General features: G+C 45.9%; 1 protein-coding gene across 1 annotated transcript in view; it reads left to right on the top strand.

Moving 5' to 3' along the window:
* Window positions 1-15,062, top strand: part of LOC120913440 (phospholipid-transporting ATPase IC-like) — a 181,892-nt gene that overhangs the window by 125,869 nt on the left and 40,961 nt on the right. Inside the window, exon 19 of the mRNA XM_040323369.1 lies at window positions 8,953-9,036. Coding sequence (XP_040179303.1) covers window positions 8,953-9,036 — 84 coding nt within the window. The remainder of the gene's footprint in view (window positions 1-8,952; window positions 9,037-15,062) is intronic.

Below are 15,062 nucleotides of genomic sequence, written 5' to 3'. Positions count from 1 at the left end.
CTCGATCCAACGTTGCAGTGCTAAGCAATCAGGCCCTTCCACAGGCCACATATAGAAAAACCAACAAGTGGGATTGCTGCACTTAAAATATGTATTGTAGAAAAGACATCAATTCATAATGATGATAATCTTTACCATTGCTATGTGTCTTGCTCTGGAGAAGGACGTTATCTATATAGCCCGAAACTGTCATGCATTTGACTCTAAATATAATAAAAATTCATGTATTTTTTACAATAAATCTTTTAAGTGCAGCAATCCCACTTGTTCGTTTCTCTCTCACTCTATATACACTGAGCAAAATTATAAACGCAACACTTTTCTGTTTGCCTCTGTTTATCACACAAAGATCCATGACTTTTTCTATGTACACAAAAGGCCTATTTCTCTCAAATATTCTTCACAATTCTGTCTAAATCTGTGTTAGTGAACACTTCTCCTTTGCCAAGATAATCCATCCACCTCACAAGTGTGGCATATCCAGATGCTGATTATACAGCATAATTATTGCCACAATAAAAGGCCACTCCATGTGCAGTTTTACTTTATTAAGGGGGGGGGCAGGTCCGGGGGGGTCTGAAAACCAGTCAGTATCTGGTATGACCACCATTTGCCTCACGCAGTGCAGCACATATCCTTCACATAAAGTTTATCAGGTTGTTGATTGTGGCCTGTGGAATGTTGGTCCATTCCTCTTCAATGGCTGTGCAAAGTTGCTGGATATTGGCAGGAACTGGAACGTGCTGTCGTATATGCCGATCCAGAGTATCCCAAACATGCACAATGGGTGGCATGTCTGGTGTGAGTATGCTGGTCATGCCAGAACTGGGATGTTTTCAGCTTCCAGGAATTGTGTACAGATCCTTGCAACATGGGGCCGTGTATTATCATGCTGCAACATAAGGTGATGGTCGTGGATGAATGGCACAACAATGGGCATCAGGATCTCGTCACGGTATCTCTGTGCATTAAAAATGCCATCAATAAAATGCACCTGTGTTCATTGTCCATAGCATATGCCTGCACATACTATAACCCCACTGCCACCATGTGCCACTCGATCCACAATGTTGACATCAGCAAACCGCTCACCCACACAACGCCATACACGCTGTTTGCCATCTGCCCTGTACAGTGAAAACCGGGATTCATTAATGAAGAGAACACCTCTTCAAAGTGCCAGATGCTATCGAATGTGAGCATTTGCCCACTGAAGTCGGTTACAATGACGAACTGCAGTCAGGTCGAGACCCTGATGAGGACGACTAGCATGCAGATGAGCTTCCCGGTTTCTGAAAGATTGTGCAGAAATTCTTTGGTTATGCAAATCGATTGTTGCAGCAGCTGTCCGGGTGTCCGGGGGCAAACACAAAAGTGTTGCGTTTATAATTTTGCTCAATGTATATGTGTGTGTGTGTATATATATATATATATATATATAAGAAGGCCAGTATGGTGGCCTGAGTTTATGGGAGGAGCCCGGAGGGTATTTAAGCAGCCCACTCACACATGCTCTTTGTCGGTTCAGTGTGCAGTACTACACGTCACTGGGCCGACTCTTCCCAGCTCACCTCATGTCCGTGAGTCTGCGCATTCAATCGCATTCGACATCGCAAGGCGCTTTGCGGCTTCTCCCTTCATGGTCTTCGCCGGCGGTTCCCGCTTACTGTCGCAGGTAGGATTCAAACCTTTTCGTATCTCGTGCAATCTTACAATTCGTTATGCTTCCTATCCTGCATCCCTTTTGGGAAAAAATCTGCTTCTGAGTTACTTTTGCTCATGTTCCAACATCATTCGGCTCAGGCATAATACATTTGCAACTTCCTTCTGCCAAACATACGATTCATTTGTAAATCCATTTGGAGATTGACATGTGTTTGTATGGGTTCTTTGGCAGATTGAGGTGGTAATTGGACTCACATGGTGCCTTCTCTGCACTTGATTAGCCTGGGGGGATGGGTGGTTGGTAGGTGTTCGGCTTCAAAGCAAGGGGTAGCATACACTCTACAACCAATTCGTATCAGATTCGTTCAATACTCCTTACTATCAATTGGTATCGGATTCATTTCATGCATTTTACAACCGTTTTGCATCAGATACATTGCATACTTTCTACCATTGTCATTCATTGTTCCCCCCATGTCGTGTTTTAGTTCCCGCAGCGGAACTTACGAATTGCTTGTACACGGCTCTTCTCTCTCATTTATTTACCAAAGTTATTGCCTGTGTGTCATGCATGGCGCCACGCCACACTCTTGGGATGTGTTGCACATCCACTCCAGTCCAAAGCAAACCCAGTCGCACGTTCACTGTCCCAGGTATTATTCGTTAGCTTGTTTGTCATGTCAAATTTGTGGCCACTCATGGTGTCACCCGTACCATATGTTTGGTTCCCGCAGTGGAGCTTACAAAGCATTGATACGCACTTCTCGTGTTCTATTTTCTACACCAAACCTCGTTGTTTTGCCCCATGCACGGCATCACGCTACACGTTCCCGACATGTTTCACTTCAGCCACAGTCCGCCGCAAACTCACTCGCATTGCCCACTGTCGCAAGTAAGATTTGTTATTACATTCTTTATGTTCTATCAATTTGCTACCATTCGTTGTCTCCCATATCGTTCATTAGTGGCCCCTATGGAACCTACGATTCAAACAGGCGTTGTCCTTCTACCTTATACTCTTGCTTAAGGTACAAACAAACCAAGTGGTCTATCCTTTCTCAGTAACCCAATTCTTATTGATTGAGACCTTGCAACCATGCAAATCATCTCAGCAGTCTGATACCCTTGCTGAGACCCTTGCAACACATGACCCTTACAAAATGCAAAAAAAAAAAAAAAAAAAAAAAAAAGGAAAAAAATATATAAAACGCAAAAAAATTAAAAAACAATTGCCACCACGTAATCTCAGCCCAGCAACCTGACACCTGTTGAGACCGTTGCAACGATGCAAAATTCGTCTCCACAGCCTGACACCCTTGTTAAGACCCTTGCAAACGCAATACCGTCTTAGCAGCCCCACACTCATCCAGACTCTTGCAACCACACTAAATCGTCTCAGCAGCCTGACACCCTTGTTAAGACCCTTGCAACACATGACCCTTACAAAACAAAAACAAAAAATTATATATAAAAAAAAAAAACGCAAAAAAATAAAAGAAAAAAAGGCAAAAAAAAAAAACGCAAAAAGAAAAAAGAAATATAAAAGTGCAGAAAAAAAATAAATTGCCACCACACAATCTCAGCCCCGCAACCTGACACCTGTTGAGACCATTGCAACGATGCAAAATTCGTCTTCGCAGCCTGACACCCTTGTTGAGACCCTTGCAAACGCAATACCGTCTCAGCAGCCCCACACTCATGGAGACTCTTGCAAGCACAGAAAATTGTCTCAGCAGCCTGACACCCTTGTTGAGACCCTTGCAAACGCAATACCGTGTCAGCAGCCCCACACTCATGGAGACTCTTGCAAGCACACAAAATTGTCTCAGCAGCCTGACACCCTTGTTAAGACCCTTGCAACACATGACCCTTACAAAACGCAAAAAAAAAAAAAAAAATATGCAAAAAATAAAAAATAAAGAAAAAAAAGCAGAAAAAATAAATTGTCACCACACAATCTCGGCCCAGCAACCTGACACCTGTTGAGACCATTGCAACCATGCAAAATCGTCTCAGCAGCCTCACACCATTGTTGAGATCCTTGCAAACGCAATATCGTCTCAGCAGCCCTACACTCATCAAGACTCTTGCAACCACACAATACCATCTCAGTAGCCTCAAGTCATTGTTGAGACCCTCGCAAATGCAATACCGTGTCAGCAGCCTCACACTCATCAAGACCCTTGCAACCACGCAATACCGTCTCAGCAGCCTTACACCATTGTTCAGACCCTTGCAAACGCAATATCGTCTCAGCAGCCCCACACTCATCAAGGCCCTTGCAACCACGGAATACCGTCTCAGCAGCCTCACACCATAGTTCAGACCCTTGCAAACGCAATACCGTCTCAGCAGCCCCACTCTCATCAAGACTCTTGCAACCACGCAATACCGTCTCAGCAGCCTTACACCATTGTTCAGACCCTTGCAAACGCAATACCGTCTCAGCAGCCCCACACTCATCAAGGCCCTTGCAACCACGGAATACCGTCTCAGCAGCCTCACACCATAGTTCAGACCCTTGCAAACACAATACCGTCTCAGCAGCGCCACACTCATCGAGACCCTTGCAACCACGCAATACTGTCTTGAGCAACCTCCCACTCGTCAAAGACCTTTGTGACCATACAGTCTCGCCCCAGCAACCTGGCATTCATTGAGACCCTTGCAGCCAGACAAATCATCTTTGGCCTCATGTACACTGCTGTTGGTAGAAAAAAAAATGGGTTCAGACGGATGTTCAGGGGCATTCAAAACGCATTCGAAACGCCAATGCCTGTAACAGCTTGTAAACACTGCCAGATGCGGTAACTCATGTTTACCAGCGTTTCATTCACAGTCGTTTTCATAAAAAAATTAAAATAAAGGGGAATATTGTCTCAGCAACTTGACACTCATTTGAGACCCTTGCTAAATGTAATATCATCTCAGCTACCTCACACCCTTCTAGACCTTTGCAACCACACAATCTCATCTCAGCAACCTGACACCCATTCAGACCTTTGCAGCCATACAAAGTCATCTTAGCAACCATACAAAGTCATCTTAGCAACCTGACACTGATTTGAGACCATTGCAAATGCAAAATCGTCTCAGCAACCTGACACCCATTCAGACCCTTGCAGCCATACAAAGTTGTCTCAGCGGCCGACACTCATTTGAGACCATTGCAAAACGCAACATCGTCTCAGCAACCCCTCACTTGTTGAGACCTGTGCAACCATGCCATCTCAAAACAAACCTCATAATCATCCAGACCTTTGCAACCACGCAATATCATCTCAGCAAACCAGACTGAGACCCTTGCAACCACCAATACCATCAAACCTTCATACTCAAGGCCCCTGCCACCACACAATATCGTCCCAGCAACCTGACACTCACTGACACCCTTGCAACCGCACAATATTGTCTGCAGTAGTATAAAACACTTAGCGGCACGCACCTACGTGCAAACCTGAATACAAACTAAACTTGCAAACACACCTCAGTGACAAACAATCAGCCACACAAACACACAGTGGCACCCAGTTGGCCATTCATCTTCAGTGGCACGCGGGCCACTCATCTTTTCTCATTTTTTTCCCTGCGGTTAGTTCAGGTTTTCATCCAGCACCAGCGAGTGCACGTTGGCCTGCGAGTGCACGTTGGCCTGCGAGTGCATGTATATTGTCTTGTTGAGCACCTGTGTATTGTCTTGATTTTCTCACACCAATGCAAGATCCAGTCCAAGTTCTCAAACTAGACCAAGCATCAGTAGCAGACTTAGCTATGTGGGACAACTTCCCCACCTGATAGAACATCATTTCAATCTTCATCCCGGCAGTGTCAGCCGAGCCACCAAAGGCTTTTGCAGCCATTTTTAGGCCGCCACTGGTTCTCCAAAACTTGGCCCCCAGAAATTCTCTTAAATTTTTGCTTCACCCAGTCTTCATCACGCCTCGTGCTGCACCCCATCGTGGCAGCTGCCCAGGTCTGGGACCACACTTGAACAGGACAGACACTGTTCTTCACCACAGACAATCAGGCCACAGCCGACATCATTAATTAAGATAGATCTAAGTCACTCCCCATCACTTCCTGCGCAGGCTCGCGCAGCTGTCACTCCGTCACCAGTTAATATCTTATGTAGACCTTTTCCAGGCAAATGCAAAACGCAGCTGATGCGCTTTCCTATTCCAACCTTGGAATGGATGTTTTTTCCAGCAAGAGCCTGGAGCCGACCCAACAACTATCCCTGTCTCACCATGGACATTGCTGACGATGGACTGAAGTCGCATCTCGCCAACGCAATCCAACTTATTAACCACTCCTTGGTACGCAACACACTGAAGGCCTATCGCACTGCTTGGAACACTAATCGCAAATTTTTGGCCCCTTGCCCCGGAGCAGCAATAGGCAACGTTGGACACATCCTAGCCTTCATATCGTATTGCCACATGCAGCTGACCATTTCTCAATGCTATCACGCCATATCTAGATGGCATCCAGCATTTCCTGTCCCTGCAGGACCCCAGTAAACCGTCAGTATTCTCGAGCTCATGCAGTCAAGTCCCTCCTACAGGGCATACAGAAGCACCAACCTGTAGTCAGTGGCAAGCGCCTACCTTTCAAGAGTCCCCTCTTTAGGGACATGTCTAAAATCCTTACTCGTTCCCTGTTTAGGGCTTTGCCCAGTCTAGTCACCCAACAGCCATCTACCAGGCCTTCTACGGTTCCCTACAACCTAGTGAATTTAGTCAGCGGCTCCGGCAGTCACACACTGCTCCGACGCCACCCGACTCGCTTTCGAACCACTACACTCTCACAGTCTGCAAACGCAACAAACAGGCCCCTGGGGTTGACATCAACCTGTTTCAGACTGACAACGCCTGACGCCCAGTGACGGTGCTCGACCCACTACTGCTCCATCTACCCAGCCAATCTGATGGTAGCTCGTTGCTACCCTTTCTAAACCAGCTCCCTGAGTGTCAGCCAGTGTGTCAAGCATGTCAGAATCCTCCTAAATAACTTGGGCTTCAAACCCCAGTCAGTTCTCTGGACATTCTTTCCGAATTGGAGCAGCCTCAGTTGCCTCCCAACAGGGAGTACCAGACTACGTAATCAAGATACCAGGCTGATGGAAGTCTCCTTGTTTTGCCACATACATCCCAAATCCTCATGAAGGAATGGCACAAGCCTTTACCAAGCTAGCTCAATAAATACAAGAAATCAATATAAACTATTTCCCTATCTGAGTCTTTTGCCCCCTTTTCTTGGCATACTGACCAGACCACCAAGGCACACTTCAGGTCTATTTATGTTGTAAGTCTTGTCGCGTGTTTATGTGATCCACGTCTCTCTCGGTCAGAGGGTAACGACCATAAATATATATATACACACTTCATAACCTACATAATTCTGTAAAAAAAAAGTTAAAAAATGAAGGGCTAAAACCTTATTGCCATGAAGTTACTTGAAATACAGTGGGGGAAATAATTATTTGATCCCCTGCAGATTGTGTAAGTTTGTCCACTTACAAAGAAATGAAGATCTATAATTTGTAGGTGTATTTTAAATGATAGAGAAGACAGAATATCAACCAAAAAACATATGATAAAAATGATTGCAGTTCAGTGAAAAAAATAAGTATTTGATCCCCTACCAACCAACAATAATTTTATCTCCCACAAACTGACTACAGTATGTGCTCGTGTGCTACACAGATTAGTCCTGTCAATTTAAGAAGGTGCTCTCAACGACAACTCGTTATGTGTATAAAAGATACCTGTCCATAGAATCTCTTTCGTCCATTCAAACCTCACCATCATGGGCAACAAGACCAAAGAGCTGTCAAAGGACATCAGGGCCAAGATTGTAGACCCACACAAGGCTGAAATGGGCTACAAGATCATCAGCAAGAAGCTTAGTGAGAAGGAGACAACTGTTATGCCGCGTACACACGGTCGGAATTTCCGACAACAAATGTTCGATGTGAGCTTGTTGTCGGAAAATCCGACCGTGTGTATGCTCCATCGGACATTTGCTGTCGGAATTTCCGACAACAAATGTTTGAGAGCTGGATCTCAAATTTTCCAACAACAAGTTGTTGTCGGAAATTCCGATCATGTGTAGCCAATTCTGACGCACAAAATTCCATGCATGCTCTGAATCAAGTACGAGACGGAAGCGCTCGGTATGGTAAAACTAGCGTTCGTAATGGAGATGGCACATTCGTCACGCTGTAACGGACTAAAAAGCATGAGGCTGAAAAGCGCTGATCGTCTATCACCAAACTTCTACTAACACGACTGGTATTGAACTTTTCTTTTCTAGTGCTGTTGTACGTCACCGCGTTCTTGACGTTCGGAATTTCCGACAACATTTGTGTGACCGTGTGTATGCAAGACAAGTTTGAGCCAACATCCGTCAGAAAAAAATCCACGGTTTTGTTGTCGCAATGTCCGATCGTGTGTACACGGCATTAAAGTGCTTTTGTGAGAAGTAGCCTAATGCCTGGTACACACGATCAGATTATCGGATGATAAAAATCACTTTTGGATAGATCGCTCGATAATCTGATCGTTAGTACACAGTTTTCGACAGCCGATCACGACAGTCCGTCCAACAAAATCCGAAGGGACAAACAGCCCAGTGTACGACAATAGTTTAATCAGTACAATATGCGTCCGCTAAAAATCGATAGACGAATTCCAGAAGGACACAGGGGTCACACGTATTTGACATAATTTCAAATACGTAGCTACGCACACGGAAGGTTTTTGAAGAATCGTACACCAAAAATCATACTTTTCGTATAGCACTGTTGTATTCGATATTAGTTTTATGCAACAAAATGCGAACGATACGTCGTACGACAATCTGATCGTGTGTACGAGGTATAAGGGTGTGGTAACTTGTTTTTGGTGCTAAAAAACAATATACCATATATGAGCTTGATACCATGTAGAGAACATTAAAAAAACTTAAAAAATGTGTAGCTATAAATATACAAACCGCAAATCATAACATCTGCCATGACAATGTTTTTATCAAAATAATTTCAGGGTTGGATATCCCTGTGAGTTGTGAGTTTTTCCTTTTTTCAGGCATATTGTCTACTGATTATTACTGTTCTGAAAATATAGAGAAGCATAGACAGATGAGAACCTTAGTTTGACTGAAAAGAGAGAACATGAGCAAACATTAAATAAACTACATACAGCTCCATACTCATTTGCCAACTGCAAATTTTCGGTGTATAATGATTTGCTATATTTACTGTGTATGGTACTCTTATTTTAACAGGCTGTGAGTGATATCTGGTTCCTAATTTTCAACGCTTTACTCTACACTTTCTACCCAGCACTTTATATGGGGATGCTGGACAAGGTAAGTTGTAAAATGACTATAAAATTATTTATTTCTCCTTCTTTACCGAACACATGAAGTATTCAGGAACATAGGGTTATGCTGACACTTTCAAGAGATAGAAAATGGCAAAGCAAAGCTACTAGGACAGTATTGCCTAACAGTTCCCACCCCAGAATGCTTTAAAACAGTATTTCATCCAAAAAGATAAATGTCATATATTGCAGCGTATCAATTACCTGATGTGGCGGCTGCAATAATTGTCTTTTTTTTATGATTCTTTGGTGATCCTGCTAGTAAAGCACTCCCTGTCTTGGGATGCCTCCACTCTGGATGGAGGAGCAACAGAGAGTGATATCTAGTTTATAATTTTCAACACTTTAGGCCTCATGCACATAGGCCATTTTTACTGTGAAATAATGAGTAGGGGTAATGGCGCTGCTACTTGGTTAGGAGTTGGTGATATATCCCGTATATCAGGATTCCCTGACACCTGTGCCTAGGTGCGGTATATGACAATGTAATCTCAAACTATATAAGGTGAGCTAATTGCCCACAACGTATGTGAAATAGTGAGTGAATAAAATTAATGATATTCCTCCTGATGGGTGAGCAAATAGGGAAATCCCCCCTCAGAGGCTAAGTGTGCAGTGCAAAAATAATAATAAATTGTGATTGGGTAAATTATCAAGAATGATATGCCATAAACGTGAAAACATACAGTGCTTCGTCCTGATCTGAGCAATTAAACTAAGATAAATACATAAAGTTCATAATAATAGTCCACATCACTCAGCTCCACTGTGCTGAACAGCCAGACCTAGTAATGACACCAGGTGTATGCGTAGACAACAAATCAATAGTGAGGCTGATCCGCTTTTAAAATCTTCACATATAGCCAAGGTCACAGAGACTTCTGAAATCCCAATTCTAGTTGCTTAATCCTCTGATCAAACCAGATACCATAAAACTTGTTCCCCACTCTCCCGGACGTAGACACCCCTGCAGGGGCAACAGGCACGTCAAGGGGGGTTTGTATGGACTGCTCCTCTGGATGCCGTTATGTTCCTCCAATGGTGGCGCTCTCAGAATTCCAATCCACGCTCAGGCCAGAAATAATCTCCGCTCAGCTCTTCATGGGAAGTAGACCAAAAAGACTCCCATAGTGTAAAAAAAAATATTTTTAAAAAACAGCCTAATAATAAAAAAATGTATAACTACAGGCAAGACGAACCTCCACTTAAAAGAAAAAAAACCCACAGAGATGGCCTAAAAGCCAATAGCCTGCAAACAGGGATGATGAGGTAAGAGCCGCAGCGTGGAGTGGCCTGGACGGCATAGTGTGAGGAGTGTTATACGGGAGCTCGGCTCACCACAGATCCATTACTGATTATCCTGGACTCAAATCGCCTGCTATAACAATTCAAACCGGGTGCACTTACTCTCTCACCTGGGGGGAACATGTCGCCGCCGAAGAAAGCTTCTGATACGATCGCGAAGCTCACCAAATACTGGCTCACAGACAAGGAGGCTGGGGAGGAAGACAGACTCTGCGACAGAAAACACGGCGCGGGTGCTGGAGGCAATCTCCGACTGCAAAAGCTCCCTGACATGTAAGATCGAGGAGGTGAAGGTCGATGTCTCGCTTATCCACCAGGACCTGCAGAATCTCAGGGAGCGGGTTACTGAGACGGAGACCCGAATCAGCCATGTGGAGGACGAGGTGCCGCCATTGCAGATCGCGACTGAGCGGCTACAACACCAGCTCACCATGGTCTTAGCGAAGCAAGATGACATGGAAAATCGCCTCAGGAGGTGTAATCTGCGGTTTGTGGGACTGCCTGAGGGCGCGGAGAGCTCTGACCCTCCATCGTTCCTGGAAAATCTGCTGGTGACTACCTTTGGAAGAGCTGAATTCTCTACCACTTTTGTGGTGGAGAGGGCCCACAGGCTGACCACCAAGCCTCTCCCTCAGGGCGCACCGCCGCAGACTTTCATAGCCAAGCTGCTTAATTTCGCGACCGAGATGCTGTGCTTCGCCTTACCAGACTGAAGGGAAACATCCCTTTCCAGAACGTCGAGGTCAAGGTCTTCCCGGACTTCTCGGTGGATGTCCAGAAAAAGAGGGCCCTATTCACCAAAGCCAAGCGCCAGCTGAAGATCCGCCACTACTTCTACGCTATGCTCTTTCTGGCCAGGCTGCGGGTCGTTGGGGAGTACAGAGCACATTTCTTTAAAATGCCGGAGGCTGTCTCTTCCTGGCTTGAGAATGCGGCACCGGCGGCCCGTGTAGGATCTCCGTGCGAGCGACGAGTGGATTGCGCCCGCCGGGTGCGGCGGGGTGAAGTCCGCGCAGTTTGTGCTGCTTTTGCTCCAGTCTGATCCCCTTAGTAGGTTTATATTTCTGCATGCCAAAGTGAATGGTCTAGAGGTACTGTTGCTGGCTATATATTACAGTTCTAACTGAAGGTCTGGCGTTTATGTCCCAATTCCCCAGTGTGCCAGCGATTTGGTTAGGAGATTTCAATAACGTCGCACATAGACACCTTGATAGGCTAACTATGATGCCCCCTGACGACCCCTGACGACCCCGCACATGCTCAGAGCCGTTTCGGTAAACTCCTTCTTGATCTGGATTTTGTGGACACATGGAGACACCGCTATCCATCAGATAGGACCTTTTCGTGCTTCTCGATGACACATAACTCTATGTCACGTATTGATCTTATACTGACATCTAAAACCCTCCTTACTATTTTGGGTAACATGGGGTTCAACCCGCATGTTCTCTCTGACCATGCTTCCTACTGGATCGAGCTCCGGATTGACTCCCCCCCTACGACTTATACCTGGAAACTCAACCCCTTTTGGCTGTCGGTTGTCCCTGATTTGGAGGAGGCTGGCGCCGAGTGGGATTTCTTTTTTCAGGTCAATCGGGGTACAGCGTCATTCAAGGCTATTTGGGACTCCTCTAAGTCCCATGCTCGCATGATTCTATCCCAGCGTATTTCCCGTTACCGGAGGACTTCGAACCGGGTGGTCAGACAGGCAGATCGGTCAATTGCAGAGGCGGAAAGGGCATTTGTCTATAGCCCCTCCTCGACAACAGCCAATACATTCAAATTGCAAACACGGGTGGTGAATAGTCTCCTTTTTGAGAAAGCAGATAGGAAGATATTCTATAGTAAGCAGAGGACATATGAGTGTGGAGAACGCGCGGGGCGGCTCCTGGCTTACCTGGCCCATCTGGACCACAGACCTCCCACGGTGGTTTCCCTCCGTAGTGCTGGAGGTGCTGTGATTGCCGATCCTGATGCGGTGGCTGAGGAGTTCTTTGCCTCATTGTACTCTTCTGTCACTAATAGCCCCAGGGGTGAGATAGATGAAATGTTGGCCGACATAGAACTGCCCACATTGTCAGAATCTCAGGTGGAGATTCTTGAGGCTCCCATCTCTGTAGATGAAATAACGTGGGCACTGTCCACACTAAATCCCTCCAAGGCGCCCGGGTCAGACGGTCTTCCCCAGGAATTTTACACTACATATAGTGAGTGCCTGGTCCAAGAGCTATTTTCCCATATTTTTGAATCTGGCTCCCTGCCTCCTTCCATGAGAGAGGCCTATATAGTGCTCATCCCCAAACCCGACAAGAATTTGGAACTTCCCTAATCCTACCACCCGATATCCCTCCTTCAACTGGACATTAAGATCCTGGCCAAGGTCCTGGCGTTACGTCTAAATGGTGTGATCCTTACATTAATTCACCCCGATCAGACTGGGTTCATGCCTGCTAAAAACACGGCATATAATTTGCGTAGACTACATATGAATTTACAGACTGGGCATTACCAAATGGGCTCTAGAGTCGTGATGTCCCTTGACGCCGCAAAGGCGTTCGACTCTGTCGAGTGGGACTACCTATGGGAATGCCTGGCACGTTTCGGTTTTGGGCCCAAGTTTATAAAGTCGATCCATCTCCTGTACCAGGACCCGTGCGCCAGGATCTTGGTCAATGGTCGGGTCTCAGCCCCTTTTCCCCTGTCTAGGGGAACCAGACAGGGGTGCCCCCTGTCCCCGTTATTGTATGCTTTGGTCGTGGAGCCCCTGGCATCTTCCCTCAGAGCGCACCCGGGTGTTCGGGGTATTCGTTGCAGGGAGCTGGTGGAGAGTTTATACGCTGACAATATGCTTCTCTTCTTAGCTGATGCCGGTCACGCCTTGCAGGCTGCCCTAGAGGTTATCCGAGCCTTTGGCCACTACTCTGGTCTGCGGATCAACTGGGACAAATCCCAAATCCTTCCTATAGATGTGAGTGTGCCCACGGAACTTCAGACCTCCTCCCTTCTCCTTAGGGTTAGCTCCCTAAAGTATCTTGGGATCCGGGTTTCTAAATCCCCTGAGGATTATGTCGCTCTTAATATAGAACCACTTATGGAGTTTTTAAAATCCAAAACACAGACCTGGGCTAAGCTACCACTGGGTGTGATGGGGCGTGTGAACTTAATCAAAATGGTTCTTCTTCCCAAATTTTTGTATGTACTTTGGCATGCCCCTGGATATCTTCCTCTCAGACTCTTTAAATCCATTGAGGCTATCCTTAATTCGTTTGTGTGGGGCACGGCCCGACACAAGCTGTCCTGGAGGCATTGAAGAATCCCGTTGAGTTAGGGGGCGCAGAATTACCTGATTTTAACTTATACTACCTGGAGGTGCAACTATCGCACTTCTTCTACCTAGACAAACATGACAGAGACCTCTACCTTGCGCTAGTATGCTCCCCCCGCATTCCCGGGATTACTCACCCTTTGCAGGTTCTCTTTAGGGACATGGGGGGTGCTTGGACACTGGGAAGTTGCTTTACCACCACTGCAAAATCTGGGAAGTGGTGGGGCGCAGGCTGAAAGTCTTGCCTACTCATTCTCATATACCCTTATGGGATAACCCCAGCCTAAGCGAGTTGCTTACTGTCCCGGACCAGGTTCTGTGGCTTAATCAGGGGGTGAGGTATTTGTCTGATGTCTATCATGGCACTGTTTTGAAATCATTTCAACAGCTCAAGGACGGATTCAACCTTCCCAACTCTATGCATTTTCGCTACCTCCGGCTCCGCCATGCTCTTCGGACCCAATTTGGTGATGTGTCTCCTAACGTTGAACAGCTTGATATTCTTTACTCTATTGTGGAGCAGGACTCCCAAAAGCTTATTTCAGTGTTCTATTCCTCTCTCCTTCGTCCTTCGGCTGCTATTTTGGCTTATAAGTTCAAAGATCGTTGGTCTGGGAATGTGGAGGAGCTGGAGGATGACGAATGAGAGGAAGCTCTGGAAACCAGCAAAAAGTCTCAACCAAATTGTCAGATCGTCTTACTCATCTTTATATTTTACACAGATCTTACCTAACTTCTATCCGTATGGCCAAATATAAACCCGACCACAACCCACTGTGCCCCAGATGTGATAGTCCCTCCAGTACCTTCTTTCACCTTCTCTGGTCATGCCCGGTAATACAAGATTACTGGCTGCACATAGTGAAATTCATCCATGATGAGATGGGGTCTCCCCTGACATTATGCCCTAAACAATGCCTGTTGGGGGTGTTTCCAGACCCAGACTTGGATAAATACCACAAGATATTTCTCCAAGAGTCGCTTTTTATAGCCAGACTGCTCATAGCACAGAGGTGGCTTCAGGCCATGCCGCCTTCCCTTCCCGGAGTGAATCTCTGCGGTTAACTGTATGCTGCCATACAAAAAGGAAATCTATGCTCATAGGGGCTTCCCGGCCAAATATGGCAAGATTTCGGACACCTGGCTGGGAACTGCTGCCACATGTAATGATTTATCCCACTGAGGCTGTTTATATATTATATATCCTTGTTCTTTCTCCATGTTCGGCTGTATACTTTATGTATGTGCTTGAAGGGCCCTGTGGGTGCCCTCCATAGGAAATTTGGTCATCTCGCCTCCCATGTGTCTATTTTTGTTTTTATTTGTTTGGTTTAGTCATTCCAGAATTATTCGCTCTGTACCGTTAATGTGAATGTTTTTCT

Source organism: Rana temporaria, chromosome 1, assembly GCF_905171775.1.
Source record: "Rana temporaria chromosome 1, aRanTem1.1, whole genome shotgun sequence".
NCBI lineage: Eukaryota > Metazoa > Chordata > Amphibia > Anura > Ranidae > Rana > Rana temporaria.
This window is presented reverse-complemented; position numbering and strand designations above follow the sequence as displayed.